At 39.4% G+C, this 23448-nt stretch overlaps 1 protein-coding gene across 1 annotated transcript in view; it reads right to left on the reverse strand.

Annotated features, from left to right (window-relative positions):
- Positions 1 to 5501: 5501 nt before the first annotated feature.
- The window catches only part of LOC135099732 (serine/threonine-protein phosphatase 2A 55 kDa regulatory subunit B delta isoform-like), a 110604-nt gene continuing 92657 nt past the window's right edge, over positions 5502 to 23448 (reverse strand). Inside the window, 12 exon segments of the mRNA XM_064002226.1 lie at positions 5502 to 7312; positions 7945 to 8128; positions 8334 to 8471; positions 8473 to 8550; positions 8682 to 8732; positions 8734 to 8808; positions 8810 to 8853; positions 9320 to 9491; positions 11494 to 11664; positions 20570 to 20682; positions 21326 to 21491; positions 23178 to 23275. Of these exon segments, the coding sequence (XP_063858296.1) occupies positions 7952 to 8128; positions 8334 to 8471; positions 8473 to 8550; positions 8682 to 8732; positions 8734 to 8808; positions 8810 to 8853; positions 9320 to 9491; positions 11494 to 11664; positions 20570 to 20682; positions 21326 to 21491; positions 23178 to 23275 (1283 nt within the window). The 3' untranslated portion in view covers positions 5502 to 7312; positions 7945 to 7951.

The following is a 23448-nucleotide window of genomic DNA, read 5'->3' on the forward strand; positions in this document are numbered from 1 at the left end:
TGAGGGCGGTTCCACTCATACCGCTCTGCTAGACAGAAAGCATTCCATCTTATCAACTCCTCTCCTCTGTCTTCAGTCTCTCTCTCTCTCTCTCTCTCTCTCTCATCGTCGCAATGTTGCATTTCTAGCCGTCTTCTACCGCTATTTTCACTCTAACTGCTCTTCTGATCTTGTTAACTACATGCCCTCCTCCTCCCGCGGCCTCTCTACACGACTTTATTTTTTCTCACCACTACTCTGTCTACCTCTTTAATGCAAGAATTACCCTCTTTTCTCACTCATCACTTTTTTCTGGTAAATTCTGATACTCCCTGCCTGCCTCTACATTTCCTTCTTCCTATGACTTGAAGTCTTTCAAGAGCGAGGTTTCAAGACACTTTTTGGTTTTTGATGATCGTGTCTGACCTCTGTCTGGGGAGTGGCACCTCAGTGGGTTTCTTTTTTTTTTTCTTTTTACCCTTGCCAGCACCCTTCCTAAAAAAAAAAAAAATCTATCACCTCTTGCACCCGTGTCTAGCAAGTCATAAATTCCTTTCACACAAACACTGCTGCAATGCCACATCTTAATCCATTTAGAACCACAATCCTCTCATCATAACTTTCTCACCTTCGTATCCAGATAAATACTTATCACTTACATATGACATCATCTGTACATTTCTCTCACATGCATGAGCCCTTCCATGTCCACATAACAGAACACTGAAGGCTTCTACTCCCTGCATAATGGCCCATGAAACTCCTTTTTCACTGCAGGACCTCTGTTAGTCCACTATCCTATAATCATACTTTACACAGCATTAATTTATAACACCAAGTGTTGTATTTGCAGTATATAAGTATAAGTACAAGTTGGCCTTCAGAGTTTGAGTGCTAATGACTGCTGAAGTTTCCAAGATGAAAAGAATCAAACACTTAAATTGTTACGAGTTAAGTTCGTATTATGTCAATAATCTGAGGTCTGGACAAAAGAAAACTGCATTATGATGACAGTGTAAGAGTTGCCCTGTAAGTTAATGTGATAGTGAGATAGACTTGAGGAAATAGAAGGTTGAAGTATGGTACGCTAATATTACATGACAAACAAAAGAACAGTATAAGGATGATGGGAGGTTCACTTATGATCAAATAACAAAGTTAAGTTAGTGTGTCTTAGGTGGCTACATACTAAAACTATTTTCCTTGGAAGACCAAATTCTTGATGTAGAGTTTGTTGCTGATTTTTGAGATCCTACCAGATTATTATTTGCTGAAATAGGATTTTTTCCTAACCAAAGTACAACTTTGCCACTTCTTAATTGAACATCAAGGATATTAAGAGTGAGAAAGTACTCAAGGAGGATGAAATTATTGAGGTGAATCTGAGATTGCAACATGAGCACTGTGGTATGGATTTTAAAAGGAAAAAAGGAAGGCTCACTGTTTAGCTATAGTATACTTGCATTGGACCTGATGTTGCTCTGAGAAGAGGAGTTTGAGGAAAAGAATTAGTGATGGATAAGAAGCAGGCATTGAAATGTATGAAGAAAGATAGGAATGCATCACCCAGTTCCTTAATGAACCCTATGGACTGCACCTCTTTTTATCTGGTCATCAAATGTAAAATTAATTTCCTTCCTTGCTTTCCAAATGCCTCCATAATAGAGTACACTTCCCTACATGGCTATATCTTGTTTAACTGCATCTACTACTGTGCTATTAGTCGTCATAAATGTCCAAATAACAAAAATTACATACTAAGAGTCTACTTATCCTTCAGTGAATTTCAGTATGATAACTGTACTGAAAATGACATAACATTTGTAATATAAAGGAAGGTAATCATATTAAAGGGCAAAGCTGTAAAGTAAAGCATGTTATATTCAGCAAAAAAAGTTTCAACATAAAATATAGTTCAAATTCTGAGGACCCTTGAAACAGGGTATTTGGTAAAACATATTCATGCAAGGTAGTCCTACCTCTCCTGTCTAAATGTGACTGTTAATATTACCAGGCATTATCTTACATTCTGAAAAATCAACTTTCTCTTGAATGCCATGGGATTAGCTCACTTACTTGTGCTACCATTCTTGTTTCTTTTCTGCGCATAAATAATTATTTTTACCAATGTTATGCAAATACTTCTGGATGATATTGAAAACCACAGTTCCACTTGAAGCAATATTGATGAATGTGAAAACAAATGAATAGGACATTATAGTAGAAGTAAAACCTTGGTTTGTCACAGAGAAACAGAGCAGACATTGCAAAATTTAGCTTGAAAGCCAGTGTTCTGACAGTGATGTGTGAGCGTGCAACAATGTTGAGACTGTCCGCTTTCCTTCTCTACTCACAATTCAGGGATTTCTTTGACTACTTCAAATCTGAGACAGACATTTTTTTCTATTTTTCTGCACCCATGAATAGTATGTTTTAAAATATAAGATATTCTATCAGTGGTTCCCAACCTCTGCTTTAGCTGTAGTGTTTTCGGAGAGGATGTGTACAAGATACAATTGATACATAACACAGCTGTCATCTTTTACATAGTAACACACATACATACATACATACATACATACATACATACATACATACATACATGAGTTAAACACACACACACACACACACACACACACACACACACAATGCAGTAATTTAAATTTGAAAACAAATGACTGAAAATATTCACTGTACTAGTTTTGCTAATGCAAAATCTCTATCATTTATCAGGCAGCCATGTCCTTCAAAGGGGGGGCAGGTAGTCAAGACACTGGTATCAAGAACTACTATGTTAATGCAATCATGCCAAGAACATATTCAGTATATTGCTGTGGTACATTTTTGACATAGCTGCACCAATTGGTACTGGCCACCCACGATAACTGTGAACAACGTTACATTAGAAAAACTTGTAGTTTGTAGTTTGTGTGTTTTGTTATAAATCAGTAAGCATTGGTAAAATATAGACAATGATAGGGTATACCTTGAGATCAACTGATGCAGAAATACAACAAATAATGAGGAGACAGGAGCAAAATGCCCTGATGGTGCTAAAACACATCTGTGGTTCACACCCAATGGTTAGGGCTTTGGTACTTGTACATACTACATTTCTCTATATTGAAGATGCTATTTCCCCAAAAATAAAGCTTTACAATTTACCCTGTATCTTACAGACTGAATGTTACGCACCTAAGCCTATAGGAGGCACTTAGAGCTGGAAAAGCAATCAAACCTTGTGTGATCTTTGTTAATTGACATTTCAGTGGCAGGTTGAAGTAAACCAGTTGATGGATAAACATTCAACTCTTCATTAAAAGACGACATTTTTAATCACCTCTGACAATATAATAATGAGAAACGATAAGTGGACATAAAAAGCAAAACTGCATTTTACTAAACATTTCTGATCATAAGTTTATATTACAAAACACTTCCTGTTCACTCAACTGTTAAGAGGCATTTACTTTTCACCAACATGGACCTGTTGTCAGTGGTAGTGCTCTGCAATGCTACAGCTCATTTTGTTGCATTAATAAGAAAAGGCACTTACTTTTTACACCAATGGAGAGAGAGAGAGAGAGAGAGAGAGAGAGAGAGAGAGAGAGAGAGAGAGAGAGAGAGAGAGAGAGAGAGAGAGAGAGAGAGAGAGAGAGAGAGAGGAGAGAGAGAGAGAGAGAGAGAGAGAGAAAACAGTAGGCAAGAGGTCTATGTCAACAAACAACCCACACACTGTAGCAAGGTAGGTGGCAGTGCTGTGATCTTTCCCTTGCTAAACATGTTCTTTTGAAGTTGGTCTACCTGAATGGGGTGCATCTTCAATTGCCAGAGATTACAGTATGTAACACTTAAAAAATCATGTCCTATACACCAAACATTTGGCATTTTATGTGATTACTATCACCACCTGCATTTGTATTACTATCACATTATGTGTTCTTCTTGTGTGTATACATTGAGATTTTCCAGAAACCTGGAGTGGAGACTTACGGGGTACTGCTTATCAACAAATTGTCTTTCACCCTGTTTGTGTATGGATGAATATATATATTTATATCTGTACATATGTGCATATCAAACCCAAGTTCCAGGGACAGAATAGGAATAATGAGCATATGTGGTATGCATTGTCTCACACAAGCCTTACTCAAAATACTTATCACACACACACACACAATCACACACACACACACACACACACACCTTTCTCTATCAGCACATACATACAAAGGTAATGCAACATTGTAATGTGTGGCTGACACACTGCAAAGCATCCTGTATGTGCTTGGTCTGAATGGAGGCACATGAACATGACAGGCTGATGTAGAGCAAGCCTTCAGATTTAACTGGCTCCTTATCTCTTCAGATTCATATTTATGAATAAGAAATGTATGCAGATTGTAATGCAAATAGGCACTTAGAATAAATCAAACTGAGAGCAATGTTAAATGTACTTCTAAAACTTGACTGGCTCTCTGTACCAGTTATTCTAAAAGTAACGTAATACTGCACTGCACTAACAAAACACAAAAATATATTCAAAAATTGAATGTCAGCTTGATAGTTTGGAACCACTGAATTAAAAACTATGGCAATTTATCCTATTGCAAGGTAACTTAAATAACTTATCATGCTTTTTAACATTTTCATATACACAGCATGACTTGCTCTGATCTCTGAAAACCCTTTTTATATTCTACAAACCATTCCACAAGTTCCAGGCATGAGTAGAAAACCATAACTACCATGCTCTAATTTTCCTCACTGGAAATACATGAAGGATTTCCTTAAGAATGAGCATAATTGCCAATATATGCTGCAAGATATTATCATTTGAAGTTTGTGATAGTGCTTGTTACCATCCCATCCCATTTTAATGGAATTGTCCTCTCTATGTGACAAACAAGTAAGAAAAGACTGTAGATAAAGGATGATATTGCTGGCTCTGTTAAATGTTTTTTTTTTTGGGGGGGGGAAGTACATCAGAGCGAAGAAATTTTTTTTTGGAGAGAGAGAGAGAGAGAGAGAGAGAGAGAGAGAGAGAGAGGAGAGAGAGAGAGGAGAGAGAGAGAGAGAGAGAGAGAGAGAGAGAGAGAGAGAGAGAGAGAGAGAGAGAAAATACAATGAAAATTTCTTCACTGAAGGTATTCTGGAATAGATGAAGAGGAAACCAATATTATACTTGGGAGATTTAACAGCAGGAAAACAGTATTAGGCAGTTATACTTTTTTTGAAAGGAAACCCCTCACATTGTAGATATAGTGAGGAAATAAGACATTTTCAGCAGACTCATAAGTAAACTTATATCTGCCAAGACATATTCCCAATACATCAAATTTAATTTAAAAATTATTCAGGCTCCATTTCATTCTATCAGCCTGTGCATGATTAAAAAAACTGAGAGAATTCAAGGGTGACTACTGACATATAGTTCCAGTCCCAGACAACCCTTAAAACAAGTCCCACACTCATTCAATTGTGGTGAGTATTTAACTAAAGTAAAAAAAAATATCTTGTACTTAACTCTGTTCTACCTGTTTTATTTTTAACAAAATAAATAAAAGTACATTTCTGCCCACCAGCATAACATCCTGTACATAATTTCAAATTATAAATCAACCTATATCTTCAATAATGAAATGTTGTATGTATCAGGTCCTTATGGAGGAAAGCAGTATATAAACAAGTTTTAATATTCTGCTACTGATGGGGTCCCAAAGTCCCAGCACAGCACATCATGACAAAACTGTCACATCAGTACTTTGATGTTTCATTACAATGGATGTTACTTTGACATGTTAAGAGAGCATAATACATAAATGGGGGTTGAGTTATGGTCCAGCCTTTCCAATCAGCATTTTCTGTTTCTTAGGTTGTTACTGTATTTTACACACACACACACACAAAAATAAAATAAAAAAATAAAATAAATAAATAAAAAATAAACATAAAGTAAATAAAATAAATAATAATAATAATAAAAAAAAAAAGCCATCAGTAAAAATATCGAGTTAACTGTTACTCAAAATTTAATTAAAATACTTCCTCATGACCACAGATTAATTGAATATAAATGTACAGATAGCATTACAAAATTATCCCATAACCATGAAAAATTATTTTGATTACAATGGACATGGCTGAGTACTGATTGCATAAAAACACATCTTGCCTACTGAAATATAATTTATTCCATGGAACTAATTAAAAAAAAAGTATACAGCAGTTGACAGTAAATATTAGAAATAATCATCTTTTAAGACAAATTTTGCAGCATCTTAAAATGATGAGAGAAAGCAGGGGTGAGAAGTGTGCGCAGCTGCACCTACACTTCCCTTCATGGAGAGGAGCCCACTGTGGAAAACATCCAGCTGTAGTATTTCTCACTTTTGAAATGAGAGTTGAAGATATTAACAAAATGCACCATCTAAAGCTTAAAAAAACTAAAAAAAAAAATAAATAAATAAAAAATAAAATAAAATAAATAAATAAATAAAAATAATGCTGCATTTCCTGACAGCTGGGAGTGATTTTGTGGAAGCTATGAGCACATTAACTTAATCCTGTGAGATATACTACTCAGTAGATGGGCGCATGGGGGTATGACAACACTAAATCCTCTGGACATGTTAGGGATACGATTTACAACCATGTTCTTCCCACATGTATAAAATCAACCGTTCTATCCCAGGAGTAGCTATGTCATATACCTTATTCCCTTATGTAATTCAAGTCACCTGTCACAGCTCAATTTGGCAAAAAAGACACAATGATTTGTCTGAAAGCCAGTCATCAGAGAAAGTAATTTGGGCTCTGCAGTCAATATTTTTTATTTCAAGCCACTAATCTATTGATAATAACATGGGCAAACTCCTAATCATTCATAACTGGATTCACCTAGTCAGCCATAAACTCATATATCTTTTTAATAGCCTTGAGAAGGCAACTAATGTTTGCACTTCTCAACAGATGATCTGAGGGTGAAACACAGATAAATGATCACAAGGGTGGGACACCCACGGATTTTCAAGAATCACAAGTAATCCAAGCCTCAGCCACTGGACATTCATTGGGGGACTCCAGCACTACTGCCCTTGGCTTTTTGGTTGCCACTCGTTCACACATTTGGGACCACCATTGTCTTGGAAGCAACCCAAGACAAGAGCCACACCTTGATAAATGGATTGCCAAGAGTGGCCAGCATGAGTTGATGGCTTCCAGCAGTGGATGTCAACACTTGGGTGAGGTCATACAGAAGGAACACTGGCCACTAAGGACCTTCCCTCCACACACCCGGCATCACTGCCCAAACATCCATCTATGGCAGGGCCTGTAAAAACAGGACATCTTATAGAGGAGGAGGAGGAGGAGGAGGAGGAGGAGGAGGAGGAGGATTAGGAGGAGGAGGAGGAGGAGGAGGAGGAGGAGGGAGGGAGAGAGAGAGAGAGAGAGAGAGAGAGAGAGAGAGAGAGAGAGAGAGAGAGAGAGAGAGAGAGGAGAGAGAGAGAGAGAGAGAGAGAGAGAGAGAGAGAGAGAGAGAGAGAGAGAGAGAGAGAGAGAGAGAGAGAGAGAGAGAGAGAGAGAGAGAGAGAGAGAGAGGCATACATACTAACAAACATCTGATAGGGGGTTAAGTGTTTACTGATAGTTTTAATTCTTCTTTATGTGATTGATAAGGATCAGTCCTCCTCTTCCCTAATTCTAAAGGTTGGAAAGTGAATGAATTGTAAGTGTGTAAGGAGAGGGGAGAAAACCTTGTCTTGCCTAACAACCCTTTATGGGTGACTGCTGACATGGTATACATATGTCTGGGATGTCATGTTCATTAACCCTTTCACCAGCTATTGTTGGATATTAACTTGCAATATACACTTTGTGCCATGAAATCTGTTATTACATTAGAAAACCTAAGGGGAAAATATGAGAATTGTATGTTAAAGCCTGGTAAGAGAATACACTTACCTAAGCTCTAGGTCGTCAGAGGAGGACCTGCTAAAAATTTATCTTGGAATATGTAAAGATTGTTAGTGGCAGCAACAGCTATAATATTTTCATGTGGGTGCCAGGCCGTGTGAAGGATCTTCTTATTGAAATCAAGGCAGTCTACACTGATTTCATCTTTCTTTCTTTTACCAGCTGTGCAGACCTGAAAAGTATTCCATTTTAAGATTATCATTTACACACAAATCTGACAGTAAAACAAGAGTGATTTAAGTCCTTATGGCTGTCAATATGATATATTAAGAAAATTAGTTTTCTTATTTACTTTTCAAAGGAATTAAATTCTTGACTTCATTGAATATATACTGAAAGATGTCTCTGAGGTCATGTCATACACAGCAGCATCTTACCTTTCTAGGTTTAAGTAAATATCTGGGCTTGGCAGTTTCCCTTGAAGCCTCTAATGTAACATCACGTTTTGAAGTCCTATCAAACATTCGGAAGAAGTTGTTGTATGAGCCAGTCATAATTGCTGAGTCATTGCCACTTCCAGCAGCATTCAAACTTGTCAAAAATACAATCATTCTCATACAATGAGCACAGTTTGGGGCGCAGGTATTCATGCACCTGAAATAAACACAAGAATGAAAATGTAGTCTTTCCTGACTTTTCTAAACTGATATTTGATAAGAATGAACATCCACTGTATATATTACATGATTACGTAATTCATGCCTGAATTGCATCTTTTCTCTTACCGGGTAAGTCTCAATTGGTTTAGTTTCCATGTGCAAGTCCCACACTTTAACCTGAGAGATAGTCTCTTGATATCATGTAGCGACCACTGTTTGAAAATTTGACATCACTTATGGAGGAGATGATTTCCACTGAAGAAACTCCGATTGGTGGGATCCTCGGGCTCCTCAAACACTGGAAAAATAACTCTGCATTAGGTGGACAACTGAAGTAGAAAGTGCATAATTTCTTACAAGATCCACACTCATCATACAGAACTAGGTAAGACAAATAATTCATAAAAGATCAAAATAAAATGGATGGGAAAAGCAAATAACGCAACATAAAACTGTTACATGTATATGAGTAAGTATGAAGATCATGCAATAATAATTATGAAGTACATGCAAATTCATTTACTGGTATGAATATAATAAAATGAAGGCAGAGCAACAAGAAAACTTACTGGATGAAAATGTATTTGAATCTAGGGATAGTTCAAAATTTTTCACTATATACATATTGCACAATACACAAAAAAATTCTTTACATGCTTTCCATAACAACTGATAAAGACAACAAATATTAGGCTTGAGTAAAGTACTAATGTGTGCATACATGCTTGGGAAACCAAAGTATAAACAGATCTCTTCAAACTTACACTTAGAATGACTATCACAGAGGGCTGCTTGTCGCATGTCACAAAGCCTTATGGTTCCTTTACTGCTAGAGTACACGAACACGTTGCAGTCGTGTGGGTGAAACTCTGCTGCCGTGATCACCTCCGTCAGCTCCTCCATGTTAGTGGGCTTGATGTCTACTATATTAAAGGACTGAAAAATGGAAAGGTTATGTCAGGAATCATATAATATAAACACCTCTTATACTTGCTGATCTTTACAAGAAATACAAAAGTTGGAGAGGAACAAGGCATAACTACAGTCTTGTCTTTCGGCATTCATGGGACTAAACAGGTGCAGAAACATTGAATGTGCCGAGCGATCTGATGTGAATTTAACTATATTAGCAAAGAATAAATGAAAACAAAGGCTACTACTTATTTATTTATTTATTTTGCAGAAAACACAACTAATGTCTCCAAGACATATTTATACAGAAATCATAAACGTTTCAAGACATATTTCTAGAAAACAAACCAGTTTGACCTCAGCAAACTGAGATTTTTCCTAGCATCCTTTCTCTGGCTCTTCTTTCTTCTCATTCTTTTGTTTCCAGAATGGTAAGATTTGTCACACTTAAAGTTATTTGCTGATCAGACTGCTCCTCAACCACTGGTGGATGTTTGTTCACAAAGATAGAGAGTGGAGATACAAACATGGCGGTGTAAACACAAAACTCATTCTCATATTCTTTTTACTCTATGCCTATTATGCTTTGGAATTACTAATATTCATTTCCTCTTCTCAGTCTAGTACTTCATTCATATATGCCAAGCTTATATATATATATATATATATATATATATATATATATATATATATATATATATATTATATATATATATATATATATATATATATATATATATATATATATTTATAAAATCTCACATCATCATACCCATGGATGCTGTAGCAGGCAGTACAGCCTAAACACATGACAGCAGATGATCGTGGCACTCCAGTGCCATTTTTAAACTTGCCACATGCAAACAGCTTTTGGAAATATATATATAGTGCCAAAAGATCAGTTAACTTTGAGAATGGGACCATTTTGCAAAACTCAAAAGTTTGATGCCGAAAGACAAGACTTTTGCTGTTATTATGAATGTAACTTGCTTTTTTTCATTGACCATGTGAAGCTTATGATAAGGCTGAGAGAGAAGGTAAAGGCAAAAATGTGATAAGTAAATAAATATACTGTATATTTCAGCATATAAGACAGCACTTGAATCATCCTAAAAAAAGTGGATTGTCCTGTATGTCAGATATAAAAATAATGACCTTAAAACTTTATGCAAAATACCACTGTAAATAAATACCAACCTCAAAATGATGAGTCATTGGCTTATTGTTTATTCCAGTTGAATAATGTCTGAACAAAATTTTATGTTTGCAACCCTCTGCTAGCATTGTATACGGATGGACAAAGCAGGAGGCTGTGCAAATATTCCCCAGTTTTTCCAAAAGCTGAAGAAGGAGCTATATAAAGATCTTCAAGGTATGAAACTCAAGCTAAGCAGCAAAGGGAAAGCAAAACTGGGGAGATAAATCTCTCCAGTTTGCAATGTTTGTAGAGGGACAAGTCCATACACTGAGAAAAAAACTTCAAGAATGTTGGTGTATCTAATCAAGAGAAACATGATACATAAGAGATTATGGCCAACAGCCTGACACATGCAGGTAACTTAAGGCAAGGGTTTGCTTGTGTATAGGAAAACTGATTTTGCCACATGCACATTGTCTATCCATAATTTTATACCATCTTTGTCCATCCATCCTTTTTCATGAAAACATACTAACACCTGGTGGGAATTTCATTTTAGGTCTAGTTTTGCACTTAAAGACAGGATCAATTAGACAGCAATGTATTGAGCATCAATTGTTGCAAATATAAGCAGAGCCTGAATTTGGACTTGCTGGTGCTTGCAATTCCCTCCCCCCACCAAAAAAAAGTCCTTGTTGCATGACGGCAGTAATGATACGATTCTGATTCATTACAGCTTGGAATGTGCACAAACAAATCTAAACATAAGACCACCACAAGTTCCTTCCCCTTGCTCAAAGATGAAATTCAAGAAAGGCACCAGTGAAACATTATCAGCATCACAGTAAGCACTAGCAAAGGTTAAATTGTTTGTTTGGCACAACTTACCTGATCAGTGACCTCCATGTGCCACAGGTTAATACGAAGGTCATCAGCAGACAAGTAAGTCTCCTGGTCTGAGTTGATTGAGATAGAGTTGATGTGATACGTGTGTGCATTTGCAAAAATTCTCCTAGGGGAAGCTTCAACCATCAATTCCATTGGTTTTAATACAGGTACCTGTGGAGGATCAATAAAATCATGTAAAGTCTGAACAAGATATATTCAAAATGACGGGACAATAGGAATACACTAGCTCACCAGTGGAAGATATTACACAAACAGCAGAAATACTCCTGTGGAACAAGTTAAATAAGTGCTAATGGGGAGTTTGGCAAACTAGTGAATGTCACCAGGTGGTAGCACCAGACATGTCCCCTTCTCAAACATAGGAGCAATATCAAATATGCCTACAGTGTCATTCTATATACATAAAGATTGCAATGAACTCGCATTATATTTTTTCTACACAATTCCTTCCAAGTAGTAACACAGGTAAAATTGAACTGTATTCATGAACAAAAGCATTTAAGTTGATTTTTTTAGTGAAATGGTATTTAGATTTATTTGGTCATCTTGAAATTTCCAAAAAATTACACCATTGATTGGAAGCATATTAATGTAGACAACAGTAAAAAATGAAGGCAACATGTCTGTGCCACTTAAAGCTCCAAATTACACAGATCAACTGCCAACTATATGGAAACAATAATTCAAATTGAAAATAGGCAACTTGAGTATCCTGGTGAGAATAATGCTGTATATCTAACCAAAACAAACATGTGACTGGCCCGCTTTAGTTGAAGTTAACAAACATGTACTTGGACAACCAATTAATTCGTGTTGCAGTGTCATGCCACTACTCCATCATGTGGCTTCCTATATTCCTCTCCCATCATGCTAGACCACTCCTGAGAGATTTGTTTTGGTGTTCAATTACTCTGCCATATTGTTCGCTTCCTGAAAGAGATGCTAAAATCCCCATGAAAACAACTATATCCATATATCATGACATTACTGTGTATGTTAAGCAATACTATATTATTTTTTATCTTTTTCATCGTCCAAATCAATATATTTTAGATTTGTAATATGCTGTATTCAAAATACCGATAACAGCCTTGGAGTCCCTATCTGGGGAGGGGGCCACAAATGTCCCAAGGTCAGACTTCTCTTCTGATATTGACCCTAAGTGTCTTGACACTCCCCCTTAACTTTTCTTTATTAAATTTTGAAACATTTGCAGTCTTAGATCTAATTTTCAATCTTTAGAACACCATCTCTCCTCTACTAAAACTCATCTTCTTTTCCTCACTGAAACACAGGTGTCTGAAGCAACTGACAGTAGCCCATTTTCTGTTCCCTCCTACTTTCTCTATCCTCATTTTCAATCCAAAGCTGGATTACTTATTTTCCTTGGAATGACTACTGCTTCCATGATGGAGACCTGTCTCTGTGTGCTAACTGCATAACAGAAGTGATAGTGTCTGGCATGGAGGTGAACATTCCTCACTCTTTTTCTCAACATAAACCTTCCAAACCTTGGTTTTTAACATAACCTGTTCTTATGGTGAGAACACAAAAGGTACTTGAGTCTTCCATCACCAGAATCTCATGCACTTTATACTTCTGCCTGGAACCATGCCAAGTCTGTTCTCCAACTAGCCCAAAACTCCTTCACTGATAGAAAGCATCAAAATCTTTCAAGATCTAACTCCCCTCATGACTTCTGGCATCTAGCCAAAAACATCTCCAATAACTTTGCTTCTCCTTTCCTCCTTTATTTTAACCAGATGGCTTCACTGCTATCACATCTATCTCTATAGCTGAACTTTTCACTGAAACCTTTGCTAAAAACTCTACCTTAGATGATTCAGGGATTGTTCTTTCCTCTCTTCAACCCTCTGACTACTTCATACTACCTATTAATATTCTTCACAATGATGTTTTCCATGCCCTTCCTGGCCTAAACCCTCGATAGTCTTATGGACCTGATAGGGTCACTCATATTATTTTCTGAAACTGTGCCTCCGTGCTTGCACCTTGCCAGGTCAAACTCTTTTGAAAAAACTTTGTCCTGTCAACATCTACCTTTCCTTCTTGCTGGAAGTTTGCCTACATTCAGCCTGTCCCTAAAATGGATGATCATTCTAATTCCTCAAACTACTGTCCTATTGCCTTAATTTCTAGCCTATCTAAAGTTTTTTTATTCTATCCTCAACAGGAAGAGTCTTAAACATCTATCACTTCACAACCTTTTACTCCTTTCAACTCCTCTCCTCTGACTGACTGTCTTCAGCCTCTTTCTCACTGCCGCAATGTTGCATTTCTAGCTATCTTCTACTGTTATTTTCATGCTAACTGCTCTTCTGATCTTGCTCACTGCATGCCTACTCTCCTCCTGCAGCCTCGCTGCACAAGACTTTCTTCTTTTTTCTCACCCCTATTCTGTCCACCTCTCTAATGCAAGAGTTAACCAGTATTCTCAATCATTCATCCCTTTCTCTGGTAAACTCTGGAACTCCCTGCCTGCTTCTGTATTTCCACTTTCCTATGACTTGAACTCCTTCAAGAGGGAGGTTTCAAGACACTTATTGACTACTGCTTTGGACCCTATTTGGGGATTGGCAACTCAGTGGGCTTTATTGGAATTTTGTTGTCCTTGGCCAGGGTCCCTCCTACAAGTACTTGTTTTGACCAACTTTTCTCAAAATTATAAATACAAGATATTTAAAAGTTGATGCAGAATTTTGAAAGTATCATAATGATCAATGTTCTACGCATCTGTATGTGCATGGGATTTACAATAACAATATTTTAGCTTGTGTCACTAGGGGACATGCAACAGCCACCTCTAGCAGATTAGTTCCTAGAACTCCCCGTTGGTGGGAGCACAGAGAACAATATTATTATTGCTTTGCTATATTTTAATATGCCTCCAAATATAATCAAACATTACCTATGCTACCAGTCCCACCTGCTCGACAACCCTACATTCCATGGTCAGTTACTATATCTTTTAAGAAGCTGTCAAACCCTAGTGTCAAGTAACACTAAAATAATTATAATGCTTAACAAAAACTAAATTACAATGTATCATTTAAAATTCTTTTGATTCATTTTGAATGAAAAGCAGGTTTCTGAAAAGTGATACTCCACTTGCAGTTAATCTCCCACACAATTTCTAATGAAGTAAATGAAAACATGTCATGCAAGACACTTCACTTAAATTGCAGATGTACAGGGTATTGGATAGCACAATGGTGTAGTGGTCAGCATACTCAGCTCACAACCATGAGTCCTTACTAGACTTCAATCATGTGCAAGGTGAATACAAACTCGGGAGTTTCTTGCTTATATGCTGTAAGTAGCACCTGTTTGCCTCACAGTGAATAGACACCAGACACAATGAAATGTGACCTTGCTTTCTGGCATGAAAGCCTGACAAACCTATCTTTCTGTGTAAGTAATAACTTTGCTTCTTCTTCTTTCCCTCCTCTATTTCAACCAGATGGCACCACTGCTATCACATCTATTTCTAAAGCTGAACTCTTTGCTCAAACCTTTGCTAAAAATTCTACCTTGGACGATTCTGGGCTTGTTCCTCCCTCTCCTCCACCCTCTGACTACTTCATGCCACCTATTAAAATTCTTCGTAATGATGCTTTCCATGCCCTCACTGGCCTAAACCCTCGGAAGGCTTATGGACCTGATGGGGTCCCTCCTGTTGTTCTCCGAAACTGTGCCTCCGGGCTTGCACCTTGCCTAGTCAAACTCTTTCAGCTCTGTCTGTCAACATCTACCTTTCCTTCTTGCTGGAAGTTTGCCTACATTCAACCTGTTCCTAAAAAGGGTGACCGTTCTAATCCCTCAAACTACCGTCCTATTGCTTTAATTTCCTGCCTATCTAAAGTTTTTGAATCTATCCTCAACAGGAAGATTCTTAAACATCTATCACTTCACAACCTTCTATCTGATCGCCAGTATGGATTCCATCAAGGCTGCTCTACTGGTGATCTTCTGGCTTTCCTTACTGAGTCTTGGTCATCCTCTTTTAGAGATTTTGGTGAAACTTTTGCTGTTGCCTTGGACATATCAAAAGCTTTTGATAGAGTCTAGCACAAAGCTTTGATTTCCAAACTACCCTCCTACGGTTTCTATCCTTCTCTCTGTAACTTCATCTCAAGTTTTCTTTCTGACCGTTCTATTGCTGCTGTGGTAGATGGTCACTGTTCTTCTCCTAAATCTATTAACAGTGGTGTTCCTCAGGATTCTGTTCTGTCACCCACTCTCTTCTTATTATTCATTAATGATCTTCTAAACCAAACTTCTTGTCCTATCCACTCCTACGCTGATGATACCACCCTGCACTTTTCCACGTCTTTTCATAAACATCCAACCCTTCAGGAGGTAAACATATCATGCAGGGAAGCCACAGGAGGCCTGACTTCTGATCTTTCTAAAATTTCTGATTGGTACAGAGCAAACTTGGTATTGTTCAATGCCTCAAAAACTCAATTCCTCCATCTATCAACTCGACACAACCTTCCAGACAACTATCCCGTCTTCTTCAATTACACTTAACTGTCTCCCTCTTCTACACTGAACATCCTCTGTCTGTCCTTTGCTTATAATCTGAACTGGAAACTTCACATCTCACTTCTAGCTAAAATAGCTTCTATGAAGTTAGGCATTCTGAGACGTCTCCGCCAGTTTTTCTCAACCCCCGAACTGCTAACTCTGTACAAGGGCCTCATCCCTCCATGTATGGCGTATGCTTCACATCTCTGTGGGGGTTCCACTCATACTGCTCTTCTAGACAGGGTGGAATCAAAAGCTTTTCGTCTCATCAACTCCTCTCCTCTAACTGACTGTCTTCAGCCTCTCTCTCACCGCCGCAATGTTGCATATCTAGCTGTCTTCTACTGCTGTTTTCATGCTAACTGCTCTTATGATCTTGCTAACTGCATGCTTCCCCTCCTTCCGCGACCTCGCTGCACAAGACTTTCTTCTTTCTCTCACCCCTATTCTGTCCACCTCTCTAACGCAAGAGTTAACCAGTATTCTCAATCATTCATCCCTTTCTCTGGTAAACTCTGGAACTCCCTGCCTGCTTCTGTATTTCCACCTTCCTATGACTTGAATTCCTTCAAGAGGGAGGTTTCAAGACACTTATCCATCAATTTTTGACCTCTGCTTTGACCCTTTTATGGGACTGGCATTTCAATGGGCATTTTTTTTATTAGATTTTTGTTGCCTTTGGCCAGTGTCCTTCCTACATAAAAAAAAAAAAAGTGCAGAGGTGTGCTTCCTCTTTGAGACCAATAACAGTCAATGTCATGTTCTATAGCAAATATTTTCTCATAACTATTCCTGGACCACAAATAAAGTGAAGTAACTCACAACATTAAGGTATTTAAACATATTGTCAACATCAGTTGAAAAAATAAGACATTAACAGGAGAGAGAGAGAGAGAGAGAGAGAGAGAGAGAGAGAGAGAGAGAGAGAGAGAGAGAGAGAGAGAGAGAGAGAGAGAGAGAGAGAGAGAGAGAGAGAGAGAGAGAGAGAGAGAGAGAGAGAGAGAGAGAGAGAGAGAGAGAGAGAGAGAGAGAGAGAGAGAGAGAGAGAGAGAGAGAGAGAGAGAGAGAGAGAGAGAGAGAGAGAGAGAGAGAGAGACAGAGAGAGAGAGAGAGAGAGAGAGAGAGAGAGAGAGAGAGAGAGAGAGAGAGAGAGAGAGAGAGAGAGAGAGAGAGAGAGAGAGAGAGAGAGAGAGAGAGAGAGAGAGAGAGAGAGAGAGAGAGAGAGAGAGAGAGAGAGAGAGAGAGAGAGAGAGAGAGAGAGAGAGAGAGAGAGAGAGAGAGAGAGAGAGAGAGAGAGAGAGAGAGAGAGAGAGAGAGAGAGAGAGAGAGAGAGAGAGAGAGAGAGAGAGAGAGAGAGAGAGAGAGAGAGAGACAGAGAGAGAGAGAGAGAGAGAGAGAGAGAGAGAGAGAGAGAGAGAGAGAGAGAGAGAGAGAGAGAGAGAGAGAGAGAGAGAGAGAGAGAGAGAGAGAGAGAGAGAGAGAGAGAGAGAGAGAGAGAGAGAGAGAGAGAGAGAGAGAGAGAGAGAGAGAGAGAGAGAGAGAGAGAGAGAGAGAGAGAGAGAGAGAGAGAGAGAGAGAGAGAGAGAGAGAGAGAGAGAGAGAGAGAGAGAGAGAGAGAGAGAGAGAGAGAGAGAGAGAGAGAGAGAGAGAGAGAGAGAGAGAGAGAGAGAGAGAGAGAGAGAGAGAGAGAGAGAGAGAGAGAGAGAGAGAGAGAGAGAGAGAGAGAGAGAGAGAGAGAGAGAGAGAGAGAGAGAGAGAGAGAGAGAGAGAGAGAGAGAGAGAGAGAGAGAGAGAGAGAGAGAGAGAGAGAGAGAGAGAGAGAGAGAGAGAGAGAGAGAGAGAGAGAGAGAGAGAGAGAGAGAGAGAGAGAGAGAGAGAGAGAGAGAGAGAGAGAGAGAGAGAGAGAGAGAGAGAGAGAGAGAGAGAGAGAGAGAGAGAGAGAGAGAGAGAGAGAGAGAGAGAGAGAGAGAGAGAGAGAGAGAGAGAGAGAGAGAGAGAGAGAGAGAGAGAGAGAGAGAGAGAGAGAGAGAGAGAGAGAGAGAGAGAGAGAGAGAGAGAGAGAGAGAGAGAGAGAGAGAGAGAGAGAGAGAGAGAGAGAGAGAGAGAGAGAGAGAGAGAGAGAGAGAGAGAGAGAGAGAGAGAGAGAGAGAGAGAGAGAGAGAGAGAGAGAGAGAGAGAGAGAGAGAGAGAGAGAGAGAGAGAGAGAGAGAGAGAGAGAGAGAGAGAGAGAGAGAGAGAGAGAGAGAGAGAGAGAGAGAGAGAGAGAGAGAGAGAGAGAGAGAGAGAGAGAGAGAGAGAGAGAGAGAGAGAGAGAGAGAGAGAGAGAGAGAGAGAGAGAGAGAGAGAGAGAGAGAGAGAGAGAGAGAGAGAGAGAGAGAGAGAGAGAGAGAGAGAGAGAGAGAGAGAGAGAGAGAGAGAGAGAGAGAGAGAGAGAGAGAGAGAGAGAGAGAGAGAGAGAGAGAGAGAGAGAGAGAGAGAGAGAGAGAGAGAGAGAGAGAGAGAGAGAGAGAGAGAGAGAGAGAGAGAGAGAGAGAGAGAGAGAGAGAGAGAGAGAGAGAGAGAGAGAGAGAGAGAGAGAGAGAGAGAGAGAGAGAGAGAGAGAGAGAGAGAGAGAGAGAGAGAGAGAGAGAGAGAGAGAGAGAGAGAGAGAGAGAGAGAGAGAGAGAGAGAGAGAGAGAGAGAGAGAGAGAGAGAGAGAGAGAGAGAGAGAGAGAGAGAGAGAGAGAGAGAGAGAGAGAGAGAGAGAGAGAGAGAGAGAGAGAGAGAGAGAGAGAGAGAGAGAGAGAGAGAGAGAGAGAGAGAGAGAGAGAGAGAGACAGAGAGAGAGAGAGAGAGAGAGAGAGAGAGAGAGAGAGAGAGAGAGAGAGAGAGAGAGAGAGAGAGAGAGAGAGAGAGAGAGAGAGAGAGAGAGAGAGAGAGAGAGAGAGAGAGAGAGAGAGAGAGAGAGAGAGAGAGAGAGAGAGAGAGAGAGAGAGAGAGAGAGAGAGAGAGAGAGAGAGAGAGAGAGAGAGAGAGAGAGAGAGAGAGAGAGAGAGAGAGAGAGAGAGAGAGAGAGAGAGAGAGAGAGAGAGAGAGAGAGAGAGAGAGAGAGAGAGAGAGAGAGAGAGAGAGAGAGAGAGAGAGAGAGAGAGAGAGAGACAGAGAGAGAGAGAGAGAGAGAGAGAGAGAGAGAGAGAGAGAGAGAGAGAGAGAGAGAGAGAGAGAGAGAGAGAGAGAGAGAGAGAGAGAGAGAGAGAGAGAGAGAGAGAGAGAGAGAGAGAGAGAGAGAGAGAGAGAGAGAGAGAGAGAGAGAGAGAGAGAGAGAGAGAGAGAGAGAGAGAGAGAGAGAGAGAGAGAGAGAGAGAGAGAGAGAGAGAGAGAGAGAGAGAGAGAGAGAGAGAGAGAGAGAGAGAGAGAGAGAGAGACAGGGAGAGAGAGAGAGAGAGAGAGAGAGAGAGAGAGAGAGAGAGAGAGAGAGAGAGAGAGAGAGAGAGAGAGAGAGAGAGAGAGAGAGAGAGAGAGAGAGAGAGAGAGAGAGAGAGAGAGAGAGAGAGAGAGAGAGAGAGAGAGAGAGAGAGAGAGAGAGAGAGAGAGAGAGAGAGAGAGAGAGAGAGAGAGAGAGAGAGAGAGAGAGAGAGAGAGAGAGAGAGAGAGAGAGAGAGAGAGAGAGAGAGAGAGAGAGAGAGAGAGAGAGAGAGAGAGAGAGAGAGAGAGAGACAGGGAGAGAGAGAGAGAGAGAGAGAGAGAGACAGAGAGAGAGAGAGAGAGAGAGAGAGAGAGAGAGAGAGAGAGAGAGAGAGAGAGAGAGAGAGAGAGAGAGAGAGAGAGAGAGAGAGAGAGAGAGAGAGAGAGAGAGAGAGAGAGAGAGAGAGAGAGAGAGAGAGAGAGAGAGAGAGAGAGAGAGAGAGAGAGAGAGAGAGAGAGAGAGAGAGAGAGAGAGAGAGAGAGAGAGAGAGAGAGAGAGAGAGAGAGAGAGAGAGAGAGAGAGAGAGAGAGAGAGAGAGAGAGAGAGAGAGAGAGAGAGAGAGAGAGAGAGAGAGAGAGAGAGAGAGAGAGAGAGAGAGAGAGAGAGAGAGAGAGAGAGAGAGAGAGAGAGAGAGAGAGAGAGAGAGAGAGAGAGAGAGAGAGAGAGAGAGAGAGAGAGAGAGAGAGAGAGAGAGAGAGAGGGACAGAGAGAGAGAGAGGGACAGAGAGAGAGAGGGACAGAGAGAGAGAGAGGGACAGGAGAGAGAGAGAGAGAGAGAGAGAGAGAGAGAGAGAGAGAGAGAGAGAGAGAGAGAGAGAGAGAGAGAGAGAGAGAGAGAGAGAGAGAGAGAGAGAGAGAGAGAGAGAGAGAGAGAGAGAGAGAGAGAGAGAGAGAGAGAGAGAGAGAGAGAGAGAGAGAGAGAGAGAGAGAGAGAGAGAGAGAATAAAATGAATAAGTGAGTGTTAAGGAAAACCAAGAAAATACAGTTGTGGAATCTTTCAGTACATAAACACCCTGAAGATGACTTTTTTTCAGCATATGGGCTAGAGGAACACTCACCCGTAAAGCAGTAAGTGAAGTTGGGTCCCTGATCTGGCCGGACTCATCACGCAGGTTGTAGCCTTCTGCTCGTTTGTCTCGTTCTGACACTTTCCATAGCTTTATGGTTTTATCTGCAAGGAAAACATTTATTTTTCCATTGGTATAAAAATCTTTCGATGACAGCAGCAGAAGATGATTACATTGGCTGTAAGTTTGAGAGAGAGAGAGAGAGAGAGAGAGAGAGAGAGAGAGAGAGAGAGAGAGAGAGAGAGAGAGAGAGAGAGAGAGAGAGAGAGAGAGAGAGAGAGAGAGAGAGAGAGAGAGAGAGAGAGAGAGAATGTCAGTTGTATTTCAACATGTTCCTTTATCTATATCTAACTCTTGATAAGAATGTTCACTGAGAGTGACTAAGATTAACTTCACTAGTTAAGAGAAACAAGGCAGTGAAAACCTGGCAACTACCAAAAGACATCTTAGTGGCTGTATGTCCTGATTCCAAATCCTTTATTTTAATTTCCAGACAAAACATTTCACCTTGACATCTTCCTATGAAATGCTCTCCTTGATCACAGCCTTCTTTTCATCTTCAACTCTTGTTCTACAACACTCCAAAGGCAGGCTCAGAAAATACTCTATATAATCTCATAATGACTTTCATCCATGTTTATTAAACAAACTACTTATTAGACCAGTTTGGAACGATGTTATGTAACAGAATTTAAGCAGTTATTAATAACTTTCCATGGGGAAGAAATAAAGGGAAGTGGCACTCACCATTAGTAGAGAGTAAGAAGTGTGCAGGGTTTTTCCTCTTGAGCCATCTTATTTTATTGATTTTTTCTTCAATTTCTAAAGATTTAAGGTAGTCAAACTCAGGCTCATGACTCTGGAAGGTGCTGTAGACATTGTACTCGCCCCGGCGAGGGTGGCAGTTTTTCGACTGTGGGATCAAGATATCATTAATGATTTTCACTGAGAAAAAATAATCAAAAATAAATAAATAAAAAATAAAATAAATAAATAAATAAATAAATAAATAAATAAATAAAAAGAAAATAAGAAAGAAGCCTGCTTAAATAAGAGATAAAGGAGCTGTCATCTCCAAAAAGCCATAAAGAGACTAACTTGATTTGTAACAAAATTTTTGATAAATTTCTATCAAGCTTCTAGGAATGTGTAGTGTCATATCACAGCACCCCACATTCCTGCCTGGCTGCTGCTATTCACTAATGCAACACATACAAATATATTACCTCTCCATCTCTTTCATCTTACCTCTACTGTGTTACAATCCAATGCTATATGGCTCCAAAGGTAGTCTTTCTACAGCTAAAACTAAAATTTACTATACACAGTGATGGGATCCACGCAGTCTACATGTATCTATCCAGGAGCTGCACCACTGCAAACCTTTACTATCTGAGAAATGTCTGCTCCAAGTTGTCAGTAGTTTGGACATGCACCTCCCTACACCATACTAATTCACGACATTTTTCCTTTACTTTTTTTAACTTCATGCTTCTATCCTTCCCACCTGTCCCCACCCGCCCTTTTTTTTTTCTGATAAAATCAATCAATCTATTCTTGTGAGGAGGATTAATGGCTAATAATGGTGGCTCTTTGAAGAAATGATTCCATGCCACAACTAATGCAAAAATTTCCAAGGATGACAGTACTATCTGAATGTAAGGTAGCTAGTAGACTGTATTGAAACAAAGAAATGGTCATTAACAGTTCACTGACAGTGAACTGAGTTCTAAGAAGTGTCATGTCACATGAAAACACAGCTAAAGTAATTGTCACTGCAAGCCAAACTATCAGGTTTTTCACCGTTTTGGGTTAAGCTACAGCAGGAAAGCCTGGTATATACCTATAACTTTGCATACCACTAAACACACACTTTACTTATTCTAAGAAATTTCATGTACCTGGCATACTTTTAACATGCCAGCATGATTTAAGATATTACAAACTAATTTTAAAAAAAGGCCAGAGTTACAAGTATTTCAAGTTAATAGGTCAATAGGCACTACATAGCAGCTGAAAGTGCATAAATAATATCTGTATTTCCTGACCTCAACTGTCACATATCAATCTTTTTGAGTGTGGTGAGAACCATCCCTCAGCCTCACTCTGGCACCACATGGTGAGGCACTAGTGTGTCCATTCCACCCTCATATTTCATGTATGTTGGAATGCCAGATATGAATACACTGTTTGTTATTTTGTTAGGTCCTCCAAATAGAAGATTTGCACTGAAATAAATTTTCCACACTTCTCCAGAAAACTTTCACTTTAAAAACTACTTAGCATTTCCACATACCTAAGCACAGAACTGAATGCTGTAGGATCTTTATTTGTCCTAGAGTGAGGCAGAATACATTTAATTTTATAGAAATGCTGACAATCCTAATCATAATGTCAATATACAGCTACATGAAACTGAATTCCCTTTTTAGTTATTTTGAATTACACACACACACACACACACACACACACACACACACACACACACACACACACACACACAGAAAACTGCTCTGGAAACAAAATACACAACTAAACTTGATCTAGGTCTTCAAATATAACACAATGAGATGGTAACATCCCAGCACTGTCCACTCACTGAGGGGTCCCGCTGGAAGATGACCACCCGGCCGCCCTTGTCCCCTGTGGCCAGCAAGTCCCCATCATGGTTGAACTCCACACATGAGATGATGTCAGCTGCAAGGGTGACAAGATGTTACTCAAGGTCACTCTAATACAAATGCAAGGACAAGATAAATGTAAGACCATTAAAGGAGAGCAAAAAAAGGTTGGTCACCAACACTAAAATCTCCACTCCACAACCATGTGCAGATGAGTGCTTAGGAGATTATATTAAATTATGTAGTTTC

Source organism: Scylla paramamosain, chromosome 4 (genome assembly GCF_035594125.1).
Source record: "Scylla paramamosain isolate STU-SP2022 chromosome 4, ASM3559412v1, whole genome shotgun sequence".
Taxonomy (NCBI): domain Eukaryota; kingdom Metazoa; phylum Arthropoda; class Malacostraca; order Decapoda; family Portunidae; genus Scylla; species Scylla paramamosain.